Source organism: Pteronotus mesoamericanus, unplaced genomic scaffold (genome assembly GCF_021234165.1).
Source record: "Pteronotus mesoamericanus isolate MK-2021 breed Mesoamerican mustached bat unplaced genomic scaffold, CSHL_Meso_final scaffold_533, whole genome shotgun sequence".
NCBI lineage: Eukaryota > Metazoa > Chordata > Mammalia > Chiroptera > Mormoopidae > Pteronotus > Pteronotus mesoamericanus.
Genome location: NW_026555320.1, coordinates 4,695,017 through 4,720,814, shown reverse-complemented (window position 1 = coordinate 4,720,814; position 25,798 = coordinate 4,695,017). Strand labels below are relative to the sequence as shown.

Here is a 25,798-nt window from a genome sequence, read left to right as displayed (position 1 = left end):
AACTTACTACAAAGCTACACTAATAAAGATAGTGTGGCACTGACATAAGGATAAACATATAGATCAATGGAAGAGAGAACTGAGAGTTCAGAAATAGACCTTCACATTTAGGGTGAAGTTTTTTTAGAAATGAGTGCCAAGACCATTCAATGAAGAAAGAACAGCCTTTCCAACAGTCAGGGTACAGGCCTGGATTGCAGGCCAGGTCCCCATTTGGGGGTGTGTGCGAGGCAACTGATCGATGTATCTCTCACACATTGATGTTTCTCTCCTTCTCTTTCCCTCCCCTTCCCCTTTCTCTAAAAGTAAATAAATAAAATCTTTAAAAAAAAATTTTTTTTTTTAAAGAATTAAGTTGGGCTCCTACCTCACACTACGTATAAAAATCAACTCAAAATGAATCAAACACCTATACATCTGAGAGTTAACACCATAAAATTCTTAGAAGAAAACAGGCATGTTCAGTTGGTTAGAGTGTCATCCCAACACACCAAGGTTGCAGGTTCAATCCCTGATCGGGGCACATACAAGAAAATCAACCAATGAATGCATCAGTAAGTAGAAGAAATTGATGTTTCTCTCTCAAATCAATAAATAAAAATTTTACAAAAACAGGTAAAAATCTTTGTGACTTTGAATTAATAAATGGTTTCTTAGATAAGACAGGTACCAAAAACTCAGCAACAAAAAAAGATAAATTGAATTCTTCAAAATGTAAAACTTTTGTACTTTAATAGACATCAAAAAAGTAAAGACAGACCACAATGGGAGAAAACTCATGCAAATCATATATTTGATGAGACTTTTATCTAGAACATATAAAGAACTATTTTATAATTCTAACAAAAAGACAAATAACTCAATCTTTTAAACGGGCAAAGTGTATAAATAGCCATTTCTCCAAAGATGATACACAAATGGCCAAATAAGCCCAGGAAAAACGCTCAACATTACCCATAAGGGAAATGAACATCAAAACCACTAGTACTGCTTCACATCCACTAGGGTGGCTATATTTAAAAAAAAAAAAAAAGGGCAGATAAGTCGGCCAGGATGTGGAGATACTAGAATCCTCCTACACTGCTGGTGGGAAGAGGGCAACAAGCATGTCAAACCACGTGGCAGTGGTCCCTTCCAAGGGTTGGTTTCCTTACAATAGCTGAAGTGCCTAAAGATGTGCAATTTAATCCAGCAAAGCAAATGATGACAGGCTTCAGGACCAAAATTATCTGAACTTGAGATGGGTAAAAACTCTGAGATGCTGGCACTGAGCCAGGGCCGCTCTTGGTAAGCAGAACTGGCACTTCAGTATAAACTGAATGCCAGCTCAAGGCTTAAATGCTGAAGTTCATTAGACCCCTGTAAAGATACTGGTTGATATATGCAGGAGTCAAGAAAGTGAGAATCTAGTATCTCCTAACTCTGAAAATAAATGGCACTAAAACAGTGCCATTTATTTCCATCCATAAGCGTGGCTGGCAGTGAACAGGCCAGTGGGAGTGGGAAGGGCCTGTCCACCCCACGGCCCAAATCCCACTCCCCACAGATGCTACACAACAGTGAGTAGAAGGTCCCTGTGGTGAGTGTGAAGATTACGATGTGAGCCCGGATGAAGCTGCTGCAGGTAGAGACCTTTGCAGTAAATAGTCAAACAGGAGCCTTGAAAGCTGAAGTGAAACATGGTTCCCCATGAACAGCAGTCGACACAGGACAACCTGGTCCTGAGATGGCAAGCGCCACATTGTTAAGCTGCAGGCCAGGCCAGATTCCCAGCGATGATCTTCTATAAAGTCCGTTATGTTTCAGCTTTGCAATCACACTCCCTCAGATCCCAAGACTCTGGTTTCCCGGAAGCTGACCAGTTTGGGAATAAAGCCTCCCCATTTAAGGTCCACACGCCCTTTATGATTGGAACTACGATGGTAGCCAGCTGCTTCTGAGCCGCTTCTACCTTTCATTCCTGATTAATAAACCCATTCTTGGCAAATGCTTTCACTCTGGTCCATCCTCCACAGATCCAAGGATTTCATCTCTAGCCACACAATACCAACCCCTAAGGACATCCCTTCTTTTTAATTATGACTTTGGTTCAAGAAGCCAACAAAGCGGAACCACGGGTCTTATTCTTTTAGTGCTGGCTGAAGTGTGCAGAGCTTTAGTCCGCTTTAAACACTCTAATTTTCTCCGAAGTATTGGGTTGGACAAAAAGTCTATTATGTTTTTTCCACATGGTGGTTTTACTACCACTTAGTTGTCTTTACCTTCATTTAAAACAATTTTGTTAGACTGTATTGTGACAGCTGTCATATCAGCGTGTAATAAAAAAAAACAAAGTTGGTGAATTTCTGTGTAGCCATTTTAATATCAAAGATGGAAGAAAATGCACATTTTCAGTGTATTATTCAAGAAGGGTAAAAACACAACTGAAATGCAATAAAAGATTTGTGCAGTGTATGGAGAAAGTGCTGTGACTGACTGAACATGTCAAAAGTGGTTTGCGAAGTTTCTTGGTACTACTGACATTCTGGCCAAATAATTCTTTGCTATGGGGCTGTTTTATGCATTGGAAGATGTGTAACAAAGCAGCACCCCAGCCTCTATCCACCAAAAGCCAATAGCAGGTGACAAAATATCCAAATCATTAGTTATTGGTGAAAATGAAAAATGTGTCTTTTATTTTACAGAAAAAACATAACATTTTGGTCAATGCAGTGAATGCTTTGGGCCCCAGTGGACACTCAGCCAAGAACATCAAGGGGGCACTGACAAAGGTTGGTTTGAACACCTATCCAACTGAGATCCAACTATGAATTTTTAAACAGTAGCAACTTTAAAATGCACTATTGGAACTGAAATAGTGGCTGCTGATAGTATTCTTCTCCTGGCCAAAAAATTCCCATTAAAATGTTTTAAGTGTGTCATGGCTGGTGTGGCTCGGTGGATTGTGTGCCGGCATGTGAAGTCAAAGGTTACCAGTTTGATTCCCAGCCAGGACACATGCCTGGGCTGAGGGCTGAGTCCCCAGCTAGGGGCATGAGAAGCAACCAGTCGATGTTTCTCTCCCTCTCCTTCTCCCTCCCTTCCCCTCTCTCTAAAAATAAATAAATAAAATTTAAAAAAAGAAAGGGAGAAAATGGATCAGACATAAATGTAGAAGCTAAACAACAAAGCTTCTATTAATAAAAGGAAACAGGAGAAAACTTTTTGTGAGCTGGGTGGGTTGGTGTCAACAAACATGCTATAAAGGATCCAGAAAGCATTAAACATAAAAGAAAATGATTAAAATTAACACCTGTTCTTCAAAAGACAGTTAAAAACAAAAAACAAAAACAAATAGGCAAACTACAGAACAGGAAGTAAATATTTGTAAAACACATCTGACAAATGCTCACTATTATTAATCATAAGGAAAATAGGGTAAAACCACAGTAACAGTAAACACCCACTAGATTTGCTCAAATTAACAAGACTTGCCCTGGCTGGTGTGGCTCAGTTGGTTGGGCATCGTCCCACAAATCGGAAGGTTGTGGTCTGATTTCTGATCATGGCATATGCCTGGGGTGCAGGGTCAAGGCATGTCTGAGAGGCAACCAATCGATGTTTCTCTCTCACATCAATGTTTCTCTCCCTCTCCTTCTCCCTTCCTTCTCCTTTCTCTACAGTCAATAAAAGAAAAAAACTTTTAAATAAAATAGAATTAACAAGACTCACAACATCAAATACACATAAATTTCCAGCAATCAGAACTCTCATACATTGCTGGGAAGATGGCAAAACAGTAAAACCACTTTAGAAATTGCTCTGATAAACATTACCCTAGGACCAGGAATTCCACTTCTAAGTATTAACCTGAGGCAAATGAAAACAAAAGACTTGTACGAATACGTTGAGGGCAGCTTTATTCACAATAGCTTTTTAAAATGGGAACAACCCAAATGTCCTTCAGTAGGATATAGACATTGTTTGGTGTCCAGGAGGGTTTTCCTCACTGAGGGAGTGTCCTTCAGTGAGGTTTCGAATGGAGAGGTGCCTTTTTGGTAAAATGGAATAGAGGTTAGTAAGAAACGGGAGTAGAATCAACAAGACTCATTTTTTTAAATTATGTATTTTTATTATTATTATTGATTTGAGAGAGAGAGAGAGAAAGGGAGGATGGGGAGGGGGGAAGAGAGAGAGAAAGATCAGTTTGATGTTCCACTTATTGATGCATTCACTGGTTGCTTCTTGTATGTGCCCTGACAGGGGACTGAACCTGTCGCTTTGGTGTATTGGGATGACACCCTAACTAACTGAGCTACCTGGCCAGGGCTTAATTACGTGTTTTTGAAAATTGCTGTAAAATATACATAATATAAAATTTGCTATTTGCTATTTTTAAGTATACAGTTCAGTGGCATTAAGTACATTCACATCGTTGTGCAACCATCATTATCCACCCATGAAACTTTTTTCATCTTGCAAAACCGAAACTCTATTCCTTAAAAAGTAACTCCCATTCTCCTCTTTAACAGCCCTTGGCAACCAACATTCTACTTTCTGTCTGCATGACTTTGACTGCCCTGAGTACCTCTCATGATACCAGCGGAATCATACAATATCTGTCCTCCTCGCACTGGCTTACTTCATTTAGCATATTGTCTTCAAGGTTCATCCATATTGCAGCACGTATTAGAATTTCGTTCCTTTTTCAAGGCTGAATAATATTCCATCACATGTATAAACCACATTTTATTTATCCAGTCATCCACTGATGGACGCTGGGTTACCTCTTAGCTATTGTGACTAATGAGTATGGTGTACAAATATCGGTGAGGCTGTTTTCAATTCTTTTAGGTCGATACCCAGAAGTAGAACTGCTGTAGCATATGGAAATTCTATTCTTAGTTCTTTGAGGAGCCACCATACTATTTTCCACAGCAGCTATACAATTTTACACAACAGCACACAAGGGTTTTGTTATGGACTCAATTGTGCTACCACCAGCCACCATAACGTCTGTCTCAATTCATAGGCCCAACCCTAGCCGTGAATGTGGCTATATCTGGAGATAAGACCTTTAAGAAGGTAATTAAGGTTAAAAGAAGTCCTAAGGGTAGTGCCCTAACCCAACAGGACTGGTATCAGAGGAAGAGACATTAGGGATGCAAGCAGAGAAAAGGCCATGTGAAGACACAGTGAGCTCAAAGAGGCCTCTCCAAAAACCAACCCTGCTAGCACCCTGATCTTGGACTTCAGCCTCCAGATGGTGAGAAAATAATTTTCTGTTGTTTGAGCCAGGCTGTGGTGTTTTGTTATGGCAGTTCTAGCAGAATAATATTAAGTTTCAATTGCTTCACATCCTAACCGACCTCTATTTTTCTATTTGTTTTGCATAACAGCCATCCTAGCAGGTATGACATGGCTTCTCATTGTTCTTGATTTGCATTCCCTAATGCTGATGTTGAACATCTTTTCATGTGCTTATCAGTCATTTGTATATCGTCTTTTGGAGAAGTGTCTATTTAAATCCTTTGTCCAGCCCTGGCTGGTGTGGCTCAAGTGCCGAAATGTTACCAATTCGAGTCCTAGTCAGGGCACATGCCGGGATTGCAGCCCGGTCCCCATGGGGGCGGGTGCGAGAGGAAACCAATTGATGTTTCTCTCCTCTTTTTTTCCCTGCCTTCCCCTCTCTCTAAAACTAATAAAATCATTTTTTTAAAAAATGGTTAAAATAGCCCTGGCAAGTGTGGTTCAGTTTGTTTGGAGCGTCATCCCATTGACTAAAAGGCTGCAGGTTGGATTCCTGGTCAGGGAACATACCCAGGCTGCAGGTTCATTCCCCAGTGAGGGTGCATGCAAGAAGGCAACCAATCAATGCTTCTCTCTCACACTGATGTTTTCTTCTCTCTCTCTCTGAAAGCAATGAAAAAATATCCTCAAGTGAGGATTAAAAAATATGGTTATAATGGAGAAGCACTGGAGAGCTTACTTTCCAGCATATGTCATCAGATTGGCTCAAATAAACTCATTTAAAAAAATTTAATCGTTAAAATGGGGAAAAAAAATGATCCAGGGAGGGAGAAAGAGACTACTTCACCTCATGAAGGTGGCTATTATAAAACAAAAATAACAAGAGTTGGCAAAGATGGAAAAAACTGGAACACTTGTGCATTACTGGTGAGAATGTAAATGATGTTGCCATTGCTGTGAAAAACATGGTGGTTCCTGGAAAACCTAAACACAGAACAATCATATGATCCCACTTCTGAGTATATACCCATCGAAAATTAAAACAAGGACGTGAAGAAATATCTGTATATGCATGTTCATAGCAGCATTATTCACAATAGCTAAAAGGTGGAAACAACCTAAAGGTTTACCAAAAAATGAACAGATAAAATGTGGCCCATACACACCAACAGGATATTATTCAGCCTTAAAAGAGAATCAAGATATCAAGTATATCACAAAAATTTTGTTTTTAATTTCTAAAAAGGAACGCAGTTTGGATACATGCATGCTATGACATGAATGAACCCTGAAAACATTATGTTAAGTGAATTACTTCATTCAAACGCGAAAAGACAAGTACTGAATGAGTCTACTTATATGGAGCACCTAGAACAGGCAGATTCATAGAGACAGAATATAGGTTAGATGTTACCAGGTGCTGGAGGCAATGGGAGTTACTTGCTTAATGGTAAAAATTTCTGTTAGGGGCGATGAAAAAGTTTTGGAAATAGTGGCAATTAGTGCACCTGTACTTAACACACTGACTGTTACACTTAAAATGGTTTAAATTGCAAATTTTGTTACAATATATGTAACAAAATATATTTACCACAACTTTGTAAAAAAATAGTAATACACAAAAAAACATGCCTTACACCTTAAATGGGTGAACTATATGGTGTGTGAATTATATCTCAACAATGCTGGGTTTTTGTATTTAAAAAAAAAGCCAACAATGGTAGTTAACATTTAGTGAACACTTTTTGCACACAAGGCTCACATATATTACAATAACTTCACAACAATCTGTGAGGTAGCTACATTTCTCAACCTCACTTCACACAGAAGGAAACTGAAGTTAGGCAATTTGTCCAATGTCACGGAGTCGTGTCGTCTGTCAGGATTTCAAACCCGATCAGATTCTAGAGCTTGTTATTAACTCTGCTATACTGAGTCCCACAGTGTAACAGGAAGGTTATAGAAGTCACTCAATAAATGCCCCATTAACTAAGTAAATGAGATTAACAACGTATGGTGGGAGTCTAGCAAAGAAAGTAATTCTAAGCACTTGGTGTATAGCTAAAAATGTCCAAAGAAATGATTTTATCATCTTTAAAATTTTTTTGTTTTTCTGTTGTTGTTTGATCCCCATCCCCCAAATCCCCACCTAAGGATGTGTTTACTGACTTTAGATAGAGAGGAAGGTAGAAACAATGATCGGTTACTTCCCAAATGCACCCTGACTGGGGATCGAACCCGCAACCTAGGTATGTGCCCTGACTAGGAATGAACCCACAACCTTTTGGTGTACTGGACAACGCTCCAACCCACTCAGTCACCCGCCCAGGGCTAGGGGTTTTTTTTAGGATTTTGGGGTTTGGTTTTTTTTTTTGATTTTATTTATTTATTTCTAGAGAGAGGCAAAGGGAGGGGGGAAAAAGAGGGAGAGAAACGTTGATGCGCGGTTGCCTCTTGCGCACCCCTTACTGGAAACCTGGCCCGTAACCCAGGCATGTGCCCTGACCAGGAATCAAACCAGCGACCCTTTGGTTCTCAGGTGGGCACTCAATCTACTGAGCCACACCAGCCAGGGCACGGTTGTTTTTTTGATGTTTGAAATTTCCAAACTTTCCAATAGTTTTAATCTTAACAACTCTGAACCAAGTCATTAACGCCAGTACATAAAATAATCATTGGCAGATGTGTATAACCTTGTCCTTAAGTATCTGCAACAAGATGGCAGAGTTCATTTAGTAATCTCCTCCCTTGACAATTCTCCTCTTAAAGACCAGAAGAACTTAACGACACAGAAGGCAACAAAACACAAGTCTGGTACCACAATTCTGTAAAGAAGGATGCTACAGATATCCAGAAAGAGACCCCTAGTTTCCCATTGTATAGGTTAGGCACCTAGTTGGGTGCCAGATAATAAGATTCAGATTCAACTTTTGTGCTTCACCAAAATGGTAACATGCCATTAAGTTACTGTAGACATTGCCAGTCCTACCATCACTCACCAGTTCTTGATACCTCTCCCTACAGTCCTCACAAGTTTGCAGATGTTGACCTTATTAAACCGTTCACACCGGTGGCATTACTCAACAGGAAATTGAAAACTAACAAACCTAGGACACAATCCAGAGTTCAGAAAATGAACCAGGTGACCAGGCGCATCAGAGCCTACTGAACTCCTTCACTTAGATCCAGCAACTCTGACCTTCACAAGCAAACCTGGAATATGCAAAAAATACAATTACCCTTACAGTTTATGTACCCTACCAAACAAGGCCCTATTTAAAAAAAGAAAAAGAAAAAGAAAAATGCACTCCCAGAGGTGAGCACAGTAGCAAAACATCAATTCTAAAGTTAAAAGAAAAAACCGATTTGCAACGCCAAAAGGAATCTAAAGAGTGAACACGAGGAAAGAAAATCCCGCTCCTCCACATTTGCCCAACGGGCGCAGAACCCACCAGACCACTCCCCCGCCTCCAAGTTCTACTGCCCAGGATGAAGGGATCTGAGCTCTCGCGCCCAGCAGTCCCGCCGAGCCCACTCGTGTCTGCCCTGGTCCGACAGCGAGGCCACATGCTAGGCACAGAAGGGCTCCCTCTCGAGCGATGCCTCAGAACTGAATTAGATTCCTGCAAAAGCAGGCAAAAAGAAGGGACAAGGGCCTGCCTGCGGCTCCGCAGACCAGGAGCACCAAATCGCCACCACGCGCCAGTCCCCAACCCCGCAAGCCGGCCGCCCCGAGGCTGGACCGGTAATTCTACCGCCTTGCTGGGGCCCGCCCCTGGCCCGCGACCGTTCCGGGGCGTTCCTCCCGTGGGCGGCGCCTCCCTCACCACACACCACCACTTGGCTCTCTTCTTCGCGAGCGAAGTCGCGGCCGTCCGGAGGCACCGAAGCCGCAGCTTCCAGGCCGCGCGGGCCCTGGATGTCCACGGCGGCCTGGCAGGCGGCTTCTTCCCCGCAGCCTCCAGCACACCGCTCCTACCTCCCCAGGCCCTTACCGAGGCAGCGAGGCCTCCACGGCCCGCTCCTCCTAATCCTCAGCCGCAGCCACCGACCCAGTGTCGCGGAGACCGGAACTTCCTCCGCGCAAGGCCGCTGTCTCCACAAAGGCGCCGCGCCACCGCCTTCAGCGCTCGGCCCGCCGGGATATGGAGTATAGCGGCGGGACGCGCCGACTCCACTCCCGCCGTGCCCCGCGCGTGGGGGGGCCGGGGGCGTGCCCGCGGAGGCGGGGCATCAGGGCACGCTGCTCGCCGGCGCCCAATGAGAGGGCGCGCTTCCCGCCCCCCTGCGTCGGACTTATTGGGGCTGGTCGTTTGGTTTCTTGTCTGTGGCCACTAGTCCTCCAGGTCGCAAGGCGTGAAGCTGCCTGATGGCTGGTCTGCTAGAAGTTTGCTCTCTGCCAAGAGCGTGGATACGACCCTGCCCTACCTAACTCGAGGCTGCCTTATTCTCCTTTATTGAGAAGGAAATAAAAGGGAGCTCTCTTCGTTCCGGGGAGAGTTACTGGCCCTCCCAGTTCCAGTTTAGCCCTTTTGCCCAAGATCGAGAATAGGTGCGAGAGAAGTACTTGATTAGAGAAGCAGTAGTCGTAGAGGTTCGTCTCCATTTACTAATGATAGGCTTCCAAGTTCGACATCCCCAGGTCAAAAATACCACGCGGATTTGTAGATGCACGCAGAGTCGCAGCGCAGCTGCAATGCCGCGTGGACGCCAAAGCCGCACCTCCCGCATAGCCCCTCCGGCCAGCCGGGCACCTCGAATGAGAGCTGCGCCCAGGCCAGCACCAGCAGCTCAGCCATCAGCACCAGCTCCACCATCTGCGGTCCGCTCACCTGCTGCTGCTGTCCTCCCATTCCCAGCAGCCAGGTATCGTGGCCCAGATGGCAACTACTGCAGGTGGTGAGGCTGTGGGCTCTGCTGTCGGCCACACACTATGTCATGCCATCACTGGGGGCTTCAATGGAGGAGTACTGAGAACGCAAGGCCTGACATCACTTACCAGGAGCCTCAGGGAACTCAACCGACATACGAGCCACAGCAGCAATTTGGCCCATGCCACTGTGAGATGAAACAGGTTTTGGAGTGTGCACAGAACCAGAGTGACCTTAAGCTTTGTAAGGGTTTCAAAAGCAAGGTGCTGAAACAGTGCGAATTTGCAAATGGATTAGCCTAATCGAGAAGTTCATATTGATGAAATGGAAAGTCATCTCTCATGACCAAGTTAATTTAGTATAAAGGTATCATTGATAGTGAAAGTATAAAACTACCAGTTAAACCCCTCCTATCGTTAATAGTTTCCTTGCCTCAGAATTGCAATGGAAAAGAGTGTTCTTACTATAAAGAAGTTCATTGAGGTGGTATTGAGTTTGAGGCTGGGCAAATGTTTGTGTGGCCTCCTTAAACCAGCTTTTGTGATGTTACTGTTTGTGAATCAATTAGAATAAAGTGAGCCCTGACTGGCGTGGCTCAGTGGACTGAGCGCCGGCCTGCGAACCAAAGTGTCGACAGTTCAATTCCCAATCAGGGCACATGCCTGGGTTGCAGGCCAGGTCCCTAGTAGGGGACACTCGAGAGGCAACCACACATTGATGTTTCTCCCCCTCTCTTTCTCCCTCCCTTCTCCTCTCTAAAAGTAAACAAATGAAAAATCTTTAAATTAAAAAAAAAAAAGAAGAAAGTGATTTTCTCCCCCACCTCCAAAAATACCAGGCAAATATTAGCTATTTAAAGGTTCAGCAGCCCTGGCTGGTGTGGCTCAATGGATTGAGTGCAGACCTGTGAAGCAAAGGGTCGCCAGTTCGATTCCCAGTCAGAGCACATGCCTGGGTTGCAGGGCAGGTCCCCAGTGGGGGGTGTGCGAGAGGCAACCACACACTGATGTTTCTCTCCCTCTCTTTCTCCCTCCCTTCTCTTCTCTAAAAATAAATAAATAAAATCTTTAAAAAAAAAAAAATAGGTTCTATAGCCACACCTCTAAAAGAAAATCCACCCAGCTTCCTCGGGGCCTTACTACCCATCAGGCAATAAATCTCACTAAGGGGGAGTGACTCGTGCAGGGTCACAGAGGAACTGGAGGCTATTGCACATCAATAATCTAGTGGAAAACAGCAAATGAATTAGCCTAGCTTTCAGTTTGCAGTTCATGTCTAGAATCTCTTTCCAAGGCTTCCAGGTGGATTGTCTACACTGTTGAAACGCTTGCTGATTTCAGCCACCTGCTCTCCCTGTCAGTGGACCCTTAGGGAAAATAAGCTGATTTTTTAGACTGAATTCAATGTTATGGGATCAAAGAAATCTCCAGCAAAAAAAAAAAACCTATGAAGCATTCTAAAATAAAACCAACCTTATCTGTAGAAAAAGGAGGTTGTTGGCTTAAGTAGCCTTTAAAGTTACCTTCCCACTTTTCAGGCCTCTTGTCTGGAAGTCACTTCATTCAAGAATTGTATGAAGTACCTGTTGTATGCCAAGCACTGTATCACGTGCTGGAGATACAGGAAAAAACAATGCTGTTAAAATTCCTGCCCTAAAACAAAAATAGAAAAAAAAAAAAAAGAGAGAAAGTAAAACAAGGAACAATGACCAAAAAAAAAAACAAAAAAAGAATAAACTAAAAAAGAAACAAAAAAATTCTGCCCTGCAGGAGGTGAGGGCGGTTTTGGGAGACGAACAACAAATTAAACAAGATATACAATCTGTGCTGAAATGATTTTGGCTTTTCTAAGGAGGGAGATGGGAAGCTATTGGAGGGCTCTAAATAGAATAATATGACTTGCCTTCCATGTTACTAGTATCTGTGTGGCTGCTGTGTGAAGAATAGGCTGATGGTGGGAAGGGCAGAAGCAGGGAGTAATGCAACCATGGAAGGGTTGTACTTCGGAGGAGCAGGTTTCCATGCCTAGTAGACAAATGAGACCTGGAATTAGCAGTTGGATACATCAGTCTGGAGTTCAGGGTAAAGGTCAGAGTTAGAGATGCAAATCTGGGAGGTATCAGCATATCTCTAGTGCTGGTGTCTAAAGGCTCCGTCTGGGTGAGAAGGCCAAAAGAACGAAGGAGTGAGCGTGTATAGACAGATCAGGGTTCCAGCCATGAGCCCTGGGGCACACCAGCACTAAGAGTTTCCAGGGAAGAGGAGGAACAGCTACAAAGAACTGTGGGTACTTTGACTTTGCTTCCCCAAACTGGGCCGTTTTGGGTTTTGTTTGTTTGGGGTTTTTGTTTTTTGTTTTTTGGTTTGTTTTGTTTTTGATGATTTTATTTATCTATCTTTAGAGAGAGGGGAAAGGAGGGAGAAAGAGAAGGAGAGAAACATCAATGTGTGAGAGATATATCTATTGGCTGCCTCTCACACACCCCCAACTGGGGACCTGGCCCGCAACCCAGGCATGTGCCCTGACTGGGAATCGAACAAGGGACCTTTCAATTCGCAGGCCGGCACTCAGTCCACTGAGCCACACCAGCCAGGTCTGGGCCATTCTTGATGCATTGCTCCCTTATCAGATGGTACTTTATCCTCTGAAGACATAAACCATATTAAGGAGCTAATTATTTTTTCCTATGCCTAATGTCCTTGGGTAATAATAATTGCTACCTTTTATCACACTGTATGCTTGACATTGTGCTAAGAGTTCATTATCTTATTGAATCTTTCACAATAACTGTATGATATACCCTTTTGTAGTTAAGGAAAGCAAAGCTCAGGAAGACTAATGTGCCCACAGCAGGAAAGTAGGGGGCAGGGAGAGGTTCCAACCCATGCCAGTACTATTCCAAGGCTCATGTTCCTACTTTCCCCTTTTTATTAAGGTAATTACTGAGGGTTTTCAGAGGAAGCATCTGGAGGCCTTTTTAATTGCATGGGCCCATAGTGCCTGTAAGGTTGTATTTACTGCCTAAAACCAGGAAGTATGAACTATTTAAAAGGACTGACCTTCACCTGGAATAAGGAATACAGGGTCCAGTCAGGTAGGTGGTCTCCCTTTCAGGCCCTACATCTTTCTCCAAGAGAAAGACACAGTCCTGCCTGTTCCTTGCTGTCTCAGTCTCATTTGGGGTCATGGCTCTTCAGCATCGAAAATAGGGATTTGATCAAATGTTGAAATGAGAGACAGGAACCCGGAGAGAGAAGTGATACAAGACCACAGATGAAATTTTCCAGCAAAGCAGGAAAACCAGCTGCCGAGCTGCAAAGTCATAAAGGCAGGAAGGAAAACCTCTTCAAAATTTTCAGGGAAGGGCTAACCATTGTAATTAGCTCAGAATACTCCACATTAGATATCTTGTATTTGTATGAGGGGGAACTGCTGAAGAAACTGAAAAGATCATCAAAAGATTTGCCCCAGGGTCAAGCAGCAAGACAGCAACAGGGCTAGAGACAAATCCAAGCCGCAGATTATAATCAGGTCTAATCTGTTCTTTTCACCTTAGCCACAACCTCCCGTAGTACCTCTGGTTCTGAAATCTCCACTAAAGCTATGAAACAGAAGAAATGTGGGGAAGGACAAGAGGTTTGTGGAGAGGACGTGTGTCTACAAAACAGAAAGCTAAGGTTTTGAGGAGCCCCAACCTGGAGGGCAGCAGAAGGCACAATGTAGTGTGTCTTTTGCGGCAAAGCCCAAAGTTTGCAGCAGCATCACATAGGAAAGTACAGCCCACGTGAAACTGACATCTATTATTCCAAATGACCGAGTTTGTTTGTTTTTTTTTTTTAAGATTTTATTTATTTTATTTTTAGAGAGGGGAAGGGAGGGAAACACCCATCCGTTGCCTCTTGCATGTGCCCCAACCAGGACCCGGCCCGCGACCCAGGCATGTGTCCTAACCAGGAATCAACTGGTCACCTTTTGTTTTGCAGGAGGACACCCAACCAACTGAGCCACGCCACTCAGGGCCAACAATCAAGATTTATTTCTTGGTAAGCCTATTGGCAAAAAGTCAAGGGAGGGGTTGTCCCAATATTCAAATATAATTCAATAGGTGGGTTAAAATGAAGTATAAGTAACAACCTTAAAATGTTTTAGTAATTAGCCACTGTGGTTTGTTCTGTGGATGCAAAAGGGTGCTATAAAAAGTAACCTCACAGGGTGGTCTGATCATAAATTCCTAACTGGGCAGGTCATGGTGGTTGTCATGCCTGAGGCATGTAATTTTTTTCTTTTAGTAAAAGATTTATCTTTGTTTTAGGCAAGCCCTGTCCATTGCTTTTGTACACGTAGGTTAACATACCTTGAAAATAAGCCTTACCCACCCTCAAGAGAGCACATAATCTTAACTATTTTGTAATCCAGTACCCGCTTCCTTTCTCCCACCTACATGTAATCTCCCTTACCTTCCCTCCTTAATTCCAAAATGCACAAATGAAACTGCAAAACTGTCATTTTCTGGAGCATTTGAGCTCTTGCTTCCCAGCAACAGTCATGAGTTCAGGCTCAAACTCTGATAAAGAGTCTCTGCAGGATTGGACTTTTCCTATGTCAGCCACTCTGTGAGAGTGTCCTAGACACAAGTCTTAGCCAGGAGCATATGGGGCGTGCATATGAGAACTTGGTTGGTTAGTAGATGCAGTTCTTTGAAATGACAGTGGTGCTTTCTAGGGGAGCTGATGTGCTTGAAAGCAACATGTGGAGACTGTCAGGGAGACTGGTTAGATACATCAAAAAATTTTCAATTTGTCTTCTATGGAGATCAATTCTATGGGGTACAATTTTGGGGCAATGAAATAGAGCCAGGAAATTTCTGTAGCACCCAGAGAATGTGATGTCTCAGGTTTCATTCTTATAATATAATATGGTGGGATTAATGAGAGCAAAACTGTATAAATGATACTGACTCTAACGGGGGGTAGGGAGCCTGGACACCTTAGCTCGAGAGGAGAGGAAATAATGAAAGACTTGTGGAGACCTGGAGAGAATCTTTCTCCCTCCTCCTCTCTCCTTTCCAGGGGAACAGTTAAGGAATTGGGCATTTTCTCACATGTTCTTACTTAAAAGGGAGGAGAAAGCATCCCTTGAATTATGTGCAAGGGCCCAGTAGCCCTGTGCAAAGTCATCTCTGGTAAAAGGCCACAACTTTGTGATCACTAGCCAGTATGGTGAAGGTAGGTGCCAAGTGGCAGCTGTCTGAGACCCCGAGAAAAGCCCAGGGGCAGAGCTCTCCTCGAATTCCAGTGCAGGGCTCAGACGGGGACAAAACATTGCGTTGGGATACTTGAAACAGCAAGGAAAATTAAAGGAGCGATTTCAGACTTTTCCTTCATTCCAGAACCCTTGCGTGAATTAATCATAAGGCTATAAAATGATTTAATTGTTTCAGGGAAAACACGAGCAGTCTTATTGTGAGTCCCTAATTTTATGTCTTTCACCTGTTCTTCAAAAATAAGATTGTTTCCCCATTTTTATTGCTTTGCACCTAGGAAAGTACAAATTCTGTAGTAGTGGTTCCTTGCCCTGGAAAATCATCTGGGAAGCTTTTAAAAAGATACTGTTGTGAAAAAATACAATTTAAAAAGTTACATGGTTTAAACACTGATAAAAATAAAAATAAAAAAAGATACTGTTACTTGAGTCCCATCCCAATCTAATTAAACCACATTCTCTAGGGGTGGTGTCCTGGCATCACTGTTTTTTGAAGTTCCCCACGTCGTTTTATGTGCAGTCAGATTTGAGAATTACTGTTTTGGACCCTCATACTATTATATTAAAGCATGGTTAAAAGAAAAAAAAATAAAACAACGTGATTAATAGGATTTTTTTTTTTTTTTTTTTTTTTTGCAACAATTGATGTGCCTACATCCTTTACAGGCAGTGTGGCCGGCCGGCCCGCTAACAACATTTAAAAAGCTTCCCAAACTTGCAGTCCTTCCACAATCGGGAAGGAAGCAACGCCGACATCTTTCTCTGCCTTGAAATAAACGTCTAGTTGGCTGGGTCGGAGGGACCGAAGTGCCTGGGTCTCCAGTCCACTTGGGACTGGGCTCGGAGGAGGCGCTGGGCCGGGCCAGGCCAGGACGCGGGAGAAGGCGGTGCGGGGTGACACTGCCCCTGCCCGGATTGCGCCCCGCCCTGGGTTCTGCTGGGACCCGACGCCCCGCCTACCCACCCGGGGCGCTGCAGACGGCCGTGCGCTGAGGACTACATTTCCCATAATGCAGCCCGGAGGAGGGCGGGGCCAGGCCGGGCCGGGCGGCAGGAGCCGGGCCTCTGCCGGGAGAGGCGGCCGAGGGCGGTCTTCTTGGGCCCGCGGCCGGACGAGGGGCGGTGGGAGGGGAAGGTGGTCCGCGCTGTGGCCATGTCTGTGTCCGCAGGGTGTCGTGGCTCCGCGAACCTGCGCCTTCAGTCCAGGCTCGGCCAGATACCAGTGCCCTCCCGGGGGTCCGGCAGAGGGCAGTGACCGGCAATCTCTGTGCGTCCTGGATCCCCCGGAGAAACAGGTGAGTCTCTCTGCCCACCCACGTGGCCTGGGGGCGCCGAGACTGGAGAGCTGTCATCCTTGGAGGGAGGGGCTTGACGACGGGGGCTGTGGGTGTCCTGCCGTTTACGCTGCCATTTGCGGTAGGAGGACTGGTTCTCTCCGGGGTCCCTTAGCCGGCTATCCCCCAGCTGGGGAATACAAAAGGCGAGGCCTGGAACCCATCCCTTGGCTGGGAGGGCGAAGTCCTGTAGGGGGCAGTGGCCAAGGAGGACCCGCCCCCCAATGCACACATCCCGCCAGCCGAGTCCTCTCAAGGATCAGCAGAGGTGACTCCGAGCTGAGCTGGGCAGCTCCTGAAAGTGTCTTGGGGCTTAGCACTTTGCTCACCAGGGTGCTCTGGCTCAGATAGCTGGGCTGCCCCGCGGCCTGGGGCAGCCACCCTCTTTGGGCCCTAGGGGAAGGTGAACAGCCTTTGTCAGAGAGGGGAGTGGCTACCAGCAGTGACTAGGATCAGGCCAAGCTCTCAGTGTGGAGTAGGCTATCCTGCTGAAGCACCTATAGCACAGCCTCACTGGGGCCCTGTCTGCCACCCAGCCGCAGGTCCTGGCACCACCCTCCCAGGAAGCCACTCCTCAAAGGGTCAAGCCTGGATGGAGCACTATCTAAGCAGGAAAAGGGAGTCAGGGAAGGGCTTTTGTGAGGTCCTTCTCCTTTCAGGGCGGGCACCTGAGGGAGGGAAGCACACTAGAAGGACCGATCGAGTCACCCTGCTTGGTGGCATGGCTGGTGTCACAGCAGAGCACTTTTAGGCAAAGTAGCAGGCCCTGGGGGTTCTAGAGAAGCTGCCTGAGAAGGATCCTCAAGGGAGCATGGGACTGGTTCCAAGAGACCTCTCTTGCTTAACAGTCTGAGCCTCCCAAGAACTTCAGCTACACAGGTTACGTGGCTCTAGCGGGGGCTGGGGTGGGTTTTGTTGTTAATCACTTAGCTCCCTGCCTAATTTCCAGGGTAAGTGACCAGAGAACTGTTTGCTTCATCGGGGCTTCTTGCTGGACGCCCAGATTGACCTTGGAGATGCTGAGATGTTGCATGATCTCAGAGGGCAGGGGAACCGTAGTAAATGAAGGAGGCCTCCACCAGCCCCGGCCAGCTGTCCCTTCCCCCACTCTATGTGGGTACCGCTCAACCAGGCTTGATTCGGTCATCTGAAGCCCACAAGGGCCAGTAGGTAGTGGGCCCTCGGGACGCCGAGTTAGTTGCTGTCAACCTTGTTTGGATCTTTGAGCCAGAGGTGCAAGGCTACAGAACAGGAACATGTGGCAGATCAAGGAGTTCAACTTGGGAAAGACTTCTAGGAGCAGCAGAGGTATAATGGTCTGTTTTTGCAAATCCAGGGCCCATGAATAGCCAGTTCGCCTCGAGGAACTCCCAGCCCTAGTCCCATAGGCAGCTCTTTGGCCCAGTATCAAGGTGGGTCCCTTCAGGCCAAAGCCCAGCTGGCTTCACAAGGTCAGAAGCACATTTTCCCAGGCCAGGTCACTCTGGGCCTGACTCAGGGTGAGCAAACTCTCAAAAGACTGATTTACATGGCAGAGACCACTGGATGTATCCGAGCATAACTGCACACAGTCTGAATGCTAAGTAAGAATAATCGTGACGTGGGAATGGCAGGAGCTGAGTCTACAGTGGCTATTCCGTGCCAGGGTAACCAGATTACATGGATTATCTCATTTAATCCTCCGCAGCCTAATGAATCTTTGCTGTCATTGCCCCCGTTTTATAGATGAGAAAGCTGAGATTTATAAAACCAAACCAGGCTGATCCAGGTTCCTCTCCAGAACCATTGTTCCTGAACACTTGACCACCAGCAAGGACAAGTCTTCCCCACAGGCAGGGGTCTCCGGAGGCTACACTGTAGCTTGATGTTCTTCCAGGGTCTTTTACCTTCTTTAAGAACATAAAGACCACCTTGAGCAGGCCAGTTTGGGAAGTAGCAAAGCTATCAAGAAGCAAAGTCTTTATTTTTATTTAAAAAAATATTTTATGTATTTATTTTTAGAGAAAGGTGAAGGGAGGGAGAAAAAGAAGGAGAGAAACATCGATCAGTTGCCTCTTGCACGCTCCCAACCAGGTCCTGGCCCACAACCCAGGCGTGTGCCCTGATAGGAAGTCAACCAGTGACCTTTCAGTTTCCAGGATGACACCCAGCCCACTGAGCCACACCAGTCAGAGCAGATTCTTGATTTGCACATTTTGCACTTAGCATCAGTAATCCATTCCACAAAATTTGGACATTCTGTCTGGAGTCACTAACTCTTAAGTGTCTGTTTCCTATTAAGTGGGAAAAAATAAAATGCTTCCCTCATCAACCCAAAATCCTCAATTTTGAAAAATGGTACTAAAACACAGGGGAAATATATACCTGATATATGCCCAATAAATTATAGTGTTGGGATGTAAATTGTTTAAAGTGTTTCCACTTGATCCAGGAGCGGTCGCTGCTGTGAGCGCACACAGCTCCTTTCAGTACCTGCAGCATGATGCACGGGGGCCCCTTTTGCCGGCATTCAGTGGTCTTCCATCAGTTCTGTTTGGAATGTAATTTGAGATTTTAAATACACACTATGTTAAAAATGCTGATCAAATTTTGATGCTGTAAATATACATTTTTCTATGTAAACAGAGGCTGAATCAATATCTGTTTATTGTATTATTCATCTATTGCTGTGTAACAAGTCATGCCAAAACTCAGGAGTTTAAAACAACAGTAAATATGTACCCTCTAATACAATGCCTGTGGGTCAGGAACGTTGGAGCAGCTTAGCTGGATGGTTCCGGCTTAGGGCCTCGTGAGGTTGCACTCGTCGGCAGGCATGGCTGGGACGAGCTGATTTGCTTCCAAGATTGCTCGCTTGCATGACTGGCACTGGAGCTGGCTGTTTGCAGGTCTCATTTTCTGGCCACGAGTTTCTGTAGGTCTGCTTGTGTCCTCACAACACGGCTGATGGTCACACTTAGAGAGAGTGATCTAAGAGAGCGAGGCAGAAGCCACTGTGTCTTTTATGACCTGGCCTCAGAAGTCGTGTGTCATTTTCACATTATCCTACTGGTTACATAGATCAGCCCTGCTCAGTGTGAGAGGGGAATACACAAAGGAAAGCCGTGCACGCCAGGAGTAGAGTCACTGGGGACCAAATAAAAACTGGCTACCAGGGGTTGGGTGTTAAAAACCAAGAGGCAGCTCTGGCTGGTGTGGCTCAGTGGATTGAGTGCTGGTCTGTGAACCAAAGATGTCGCCGGTTCAATTCCCAGTCAGGGCACGTGCCTGGGTTGCAAGCCAGGTCCCCAGTAGGGGGCACGTGAGAGGCAACCACACACTGATGTTTCTCTCTCTTTCTCCCTCTCTTCCCCTTTCTCTAAAAATAAATAAACAAAATCTTAAAAACAAAACAAAACCCCAAGAGGCGTTCTGTGGGAAAATGTTACCTAGAGAGACACTTGGCAGGGTGAGTCTGTATTCTGGAGTACAGCTACAGGAGTTGCAGGTGGTTTGGCATATGAGATGTGGGGAAAAGAGGGGCATAAGGGATGATGCTAGGGTTTTTCATCGAACAACTAAAAATGTGAAATTGTCTTTCACCGAGATGGAGAAAACACTGGGCAGAACAACTTCTTAAGGGGAAGACCAGAAACTCAGTTTGGGACATAGGACTTTGAGGTCCTGTAAGGCACCCAAGTGTGTGTGCCTCTAAAAGTCACAAGAGAACCCTGGCTGGTGCACCTCAGTGGATTGAGTGCTGGCCTGCAAACCAAAGGGTCATTGGTTCAATTCCCAGTCAGGACACATGCCTGGGTTACGGGCCAGGTTCCCTCTAGGGGGCATGCAAGAGGCAACCGCACATTGATGTTTCTCTCCCTCTCTTTCTCCCTCTCTTCTCCTCTCTCTAAAAATAAATAAAATCTTTTAAAAAATAAGTAAAAGTTGCGAGAGAGATTGGCACTGGAAATAGGAATTTTTAAAAAAGATTTTATTTCTTTATTGAGAGAGGGGAAGAGGGGGGAAAAAAGAGGGAGAGAAACATCAGTGTGTGACAGATACATCAGTAGGTTGCCTCTCACCCACCCCCAGCTGGGGTCCTGGCCCGTAAGCCAGGCATGTGCCCTGACTGGGAATTGAACCGGTGGCCTTTCAGTTCTCAGGCTGGCGCTCAAGCCACTGAGCCACACTAGCCAGGACTAGAAATAGGGATTGTTGATAGCTGTTTGTAAGCTAGCCTGATAGGAGCACCTGCCTCAAAGATGAGTGAGCAGGAAGAGATAACTCAGTCCACATCAACTTCTTAGCATGCTACCTGGGCGGTCAGTAAGTGTTAGCTGATGTTATCAGTTTGTAAAATAAAAAATATTTACATTTTATATGCATTTCTGAAAAAGACTAGGAGGAAATAGACTAAAATGTAAACAGTGAAAGATTCTGCATGGTGGGGAAATGACTTTTTTAAAATACTTTTTTGTACTTTCCAAGTTTTCTACAAAGAATAGATACCATAAGTTCTTCCTTTTTTATGATCAGAAAAAGAACAACATAGTTCATTTTTTAGAGAGGAATACTTGGAACCCACTCCCCAGAAGTCGGAGCCAGGTGGGGCCTGGAGGGGGCGCTTTCCTGGACTGAACCCCTGTTAATGACGCCAGGGCTCCCTGCCAAAAGCACCTTCCCTCTTCCCCTGGATGATGCCTTTGTTTGCCCTGCAGGAGCGCCCAAGGCATGGCTGCCGACATGCAGAGGAAGAGGAGCAGCGAAGGCCCCGAGGGCACGTTGGCACCTTTGGACGGGCCGAGTGTGGAGAGAGCAGAGAGCCCCACGCCGGGGCTGGCCCAGGGCATGGAGCCAGGTATGGGCAGGGCGGGCAGCCGGTGCAGCCTCCAGGGCAGCGGGGCTCCCAGCCACCCTGGCCCTCCCGCTTGCTCACGGGTGTGTTCAGCAACTCATGGGGTATTTGTTAGGTGCCAGGGGGCCGCAGGTAACCGAGCCGGTCTGCGTCCAGCTCCCTCTGCCCTTCCCGTTGGGCCACGCGCCCTGAGCTGTCTGGTTGCCAGCCCGGGCTCTCCTCCTAGTCCCTGTGTCTACAGGGCACCCGCCTGGCTCCTCGCCACTCAGCTCTCAGCATAAATGTCACCTCCTCATGAGTGAGGCCTGCTCTGACCATGCTCTGTACAGAACGTTAGCTATTTTGTAATTTTATTTTATTTTTTTTATGTATGCTTTGCCCATCTCGCCCATCCACGGATTGTGGGCTCATTGAGCACAGGGCAGTTATATCCTTGTATCCACAGTGCCTGGTACAGTGCTGAACTCATAACAGAGACCCCAAATATGTCTGTCGAACTATTCTGTCAAAAAATAAATCAGGAGAGGAAGATGGACAGGTTCCCTGGGGGAGTCACGGGCGGGGGGACCGTTCCAGTGGAGCGGGTCAGGATCTGTGGCTGAGCGGCCGAGGCGCCTTTCCCCAGGGAGAGATTCGCCGAGCGCAGGAGGTATTCCAGGCGAGGTGCTGGGCACCGTGGTGAGCAGCCAGGCCCCTGCCCTTGGCAGGGAAGCAACCCCATCACAGTTAGGAAGAAGGACAATGACCAAAAAGTGTCACATGAGAAATTCAAGAGGGAGGTATGATAGAGTGCCTGGGGTCGGAGGTCAGGTGAGGAGGCCACGAACATCTTTGCTGACAAAGAGCAAGCCGTGCGAGGAGGTGGGAGTGCCTTCCGGGCAGAGGGGACAGCAGGTGCAGAGGCCCCAAGGTAGGTGGGGGGTTGAGGGTGTCCCAAGGGCAGATGGGCAAAGGCCAGTGTGACTGGGATGAACAAGGGCTGTGAGATGAGAGTGGGAGAGGCGGGCAGATGCCAGCTGCCCCCATAGCCATGAGGGGCTGGGGTCTTATTGCCGTGTGATACGGGGGAGCCTGGCGGCCTCTAAGGTTCAGGGAGGCATGACTGGCTGCAGACAGTAGCAGGAGGGAAGAGTGACTTGCCACATCGGAACAGGCAGTCAAGCTACAGCGTGGACAAGGCACCTTGCTGGTGAGGTGCCGGCGGCTGCTGCTCTAAGCTCCAGTGCTTTTGGCCGGCAGGTGCTGGGCAGGAGGGCGCCATGTTTGTCCATGCCCGTTCCTACGAGGACCTGACTGAGTCGGAAGATGGGGCGGATCCCGGAGAGAGTCCCAAAGAGGGTGCTGGGGGCCCGCCACCGCTGCCTGCAGACATGCGCCAGATCAGCCAGGACTTCAGTGAGCTGAGTACCCAGCTGACAGGTGTGGCCCGTGACCTCCAGGAGGAGATGCTGCCGGGAAGCTCTGAGGACTGGGCAGAGCCCCCCAGGGCAGCTGGGAGACCAGCCGCCGAGCCCCCCAGGGAGGGCGCAGGCGAGGGGGATGAGGAGGAGGCTGTCGAGGCCTGGCGACTGCACCAGAAGCATGTCTTCGTGCTGAGCGAGGCAGGGAAGCCTGTGTACTCCCGCTACGGGTCAGAGGAGGCACTTTCCAGCACCATGGGTGTCATGGTGGCCCTGGTGTCCTTCCTGGAGGCTGACAAGAACGCCATCCGTTCCATCCATGCAGGTGAGCCACCTGGAGGGGCTGGAAGGGCTCCCCTGGCCAGGGTTCATTCGGAGCAGGTTTTGGACTCACAGGGCCTAAGAGGGACGGGACGTGCTGCGTGAGGGAGAGCGGCCCCTCCACTCGCGAGGCGTAGGTCCTCATCTGAACGGGGAATAACAACACTGACTGCCTCACTGGGCTGTTGTGAGGGCCAAAGGCGGTTCTCAGACGGGCTTTGCACTTGGAGAGGGTGAGAAGCCTGAGAAGGTAACCAAAAAATCCTAGGTCCTGAGCCCCACCTAGCTCTTGCCATTTAGCACAAGAATGTGTTTTTCTGAAGTGCTTCCTGCATTTCAGCTGGTGCCAGTGTGTGAAGCAAGTTGCAGGGCCGGTGTCGGTCTCTCAGGGAAGGGGGGCTGTGAGCTGCTGTTTTCTCATCCGGAAGCCCCTACTGTGTACAGAGCCATGAGGGAGAGTGGAGAGGGTACGGAAAGCGTCAAGCTGCCAGGAGGCGGGGCTCGGAGAGATCTGGTTAAGACCAGTCTGGGAGGGCTTCTTGGAGAGGGGCTAAGGCTGACATCTCACCTCCACTCCCCCACTCACCCCCAGATGGCTACAAGGTAGTATTTGTACGCCGGAGCCCCCTGGTGCTGGTGGCAGTGGCCCGCACGCGGCAGTCAGCGCAGGAACTGGCACAGGAGCTGCTCTACATCTACTACCAGATCCTGAGCCTCCTTACAGGCGCGCAGCTGAGCCACATATTCCAGCAGAAGCAAAACTACGACCTGCGGCGCCTGCTCTCGGGCTCCGAGCGCATCACCGACAACCTGCTGCAGCTCATGGCGCGAGACCCCAGCTTCCTAATGGGGGCTGCGCGCTGCCTGCCCCTGGCGGCTGCCGTGCGCGACGCCGTGAGTGCCAGCTTGCAGCAGGCGCGTGCACGCAGCCTTGTCTTCTCCATCCTGCTGGCGCGCAACCAGCTCGTGGCACTCGTGCGCCGCAAGGACCAATTCCTGCACCCCATCGACCTGCACTTGCTCTTCAACCTCATAAGTTCTTCCTCGTCCTTCCGCGAAGGCGAGGCCTGGACGCCTGTGTGCCTGCCCAAATTCAACGCAGCCGGCTTCTTCCACGCGCACATCTCCTATCTGGAACCTGACACCGATCTCTGCCTGCTGCTCATCTCCACCGACCGCGAGGACTTCTTTGCAGTCTCTGACTGCCGCCGCCGCTTTCAGGAGCGCCTGCGGAAGCGCGGAGCCCACATGGCGCTGCGGGAGGCACTGCGCACCCCCTACTACAGTGTTGCCCAAGTGGGCATCCCTGACCTGCGCCATTTCCTCTATAAGTCAAAGAGCTCGGGACTCTTCACCAGGTGAGGGAGGGCCTGGGGGACACTGCTTGAGGGAGATGGGGGATTGGGGAGGGAGTTGGTTGGTTCTGAGCCCTGATGCAGAGCTGAAGCTGAGAACCCGCCAGGGGTCAGGGAATGGACGACATGCTGGGGCCGTTTGACTCTGATACAGGGACCCTGACTCCCTATTGCCCTACTCTCAACGGGCATACATCTCCCTACTTCATCACCCAGAGGGGCTGGAAATGCCCAGATACACCCAGGGCAGGGCACAGGAACAGAAGTCTCCTGGGTCCCTTGCCCTGGAGCAACTTTGCCTTAGAGGCCACTTTGGCCCAGCCCAGGGCGCAGAACTCCTCCACTTCCTCCTCCAGCAGAGGCGCTGGGCCCAGATGTGGCAGCTTCTGTCCTCTCTTTACCCCTTTTGGGTCCAGAGGGTCCCCAGCTCAGCTTCCCCTTCACTTTAGACCTGTCACTCTGTCTTAGACGGCTCCACTCAGACTGGCCTCTCCAAAGGAGGACCACCAAGGATGCCATGAACTTGGGAGAGGGAGAACAGGCTTCCAGTCTGGGGGGGGGCCCAGCTCTGTCCTGTCTGGAGGGAGCATTTGGAGGAGTCTCCTTGGTTAGGAATAGATGTTTCCAGATCTCCAGAGAAGGCAAAGAAAGTCATGCCTTTGCAAACTCACTCCCCATCTCCAGCCCCGAGATCGAGGCCCCGTACACCAGCGAGGAGGAGCAGGAGCGGCTCCTGGGCCTCTACCAGTACCTGCACAGCCGGGCCCACAACGCCTCCCGCCCACTCAAGACCATCTACTACACAGGCCCCAACGAGAACCTCCTGGCCTGGGTAAGGCAGCCCTGGGATGAGCTGGGCTTCATCGGGGTTCCAGGCAGCGGCCACCAGGGGTGCCTAACCTGGATGATCCCCCTGTGCCCCCTCCCTCAGGTGACAGGTGCCTTTGAGCTCTACATGTGCTACAGCCCCCTGGGGACCAAGGCGTCCGCCGTCAGCGCCATCCATAAGCTGATGCGCTGGATCCGCAAAGAAGAAGACCGCCTCTTCATCCTGACGCCCCTCACGTATTGATGGGAATGTGTGGGCTCCGCCCTCCCGAGCCCGAAGCCAAGGGAGCCCCCGGGCGGGGCTGGCCTCTCTGGCCCGGCAGCAGGCAGGGACTGCGGGTTGATGCGTGCATTAAAGTGCTTT

The 25,798-nt window shown here is 47.9% G+C and overlaps 2 protein-coding genes and 1 pseudogene across 3 annotated transcripts in view; 2 read left to right on the top strand and 1 right to left on the bottom strand.

Annotated features, from left to right (window-relative positions):
- RBM6 (RNA binding motif protein 6) overlaps nt 1-9,342 on the bottom strand; it is an 85,060-nt gene extending 75,718 nt beyond the window's left edge. For both annotated transcript variants that reach the window (XM_054594621.1, XM_054594622.1), the window contains exon 1: nt 9,225-9,342. The gene's annotated coding sequence lies outside the window, so the exon portion shown is untranslated. The remainder of the gene's footprint in view (nt 1-9,224) is intronic.
- Nucleotides 9,343-9,925: 583 nt separating this feature from the next.
- On the top strand, nt 9,926-10,402 carry LOC129087607 (coiled-coil-helix-coiled-coil-helix domain-containing protein 2-like; annotated as a pseudogene).
- A 5,995-nt stretch (nt 10,403-16,397) lies between these two features.
- Nucleotides 16,398-25,798, top strand: MON1A (MON1 homolog A, secretory trafficking associated). Its single transcript, XM_054594557.1, has 6 exons — nt 16,398-16,657; nt 21,394-21,533; nt 22,770-23,255; nt 23,844-24,609; nt 25,291-25,438; nt 25,538-25,798. The coding sequence occupies exons 2-6, from the start codon at nt 21,407-21,409 to the stop codon at nt 25,676-25,678; spliced, it is 1,668 nt and encodes a 555-aa protein (XP_054450532.1). The 5' UTR covers nt 16,398-16,657; nt 21,394-21,406; the 3' UTR covers nt 25,679-25,798.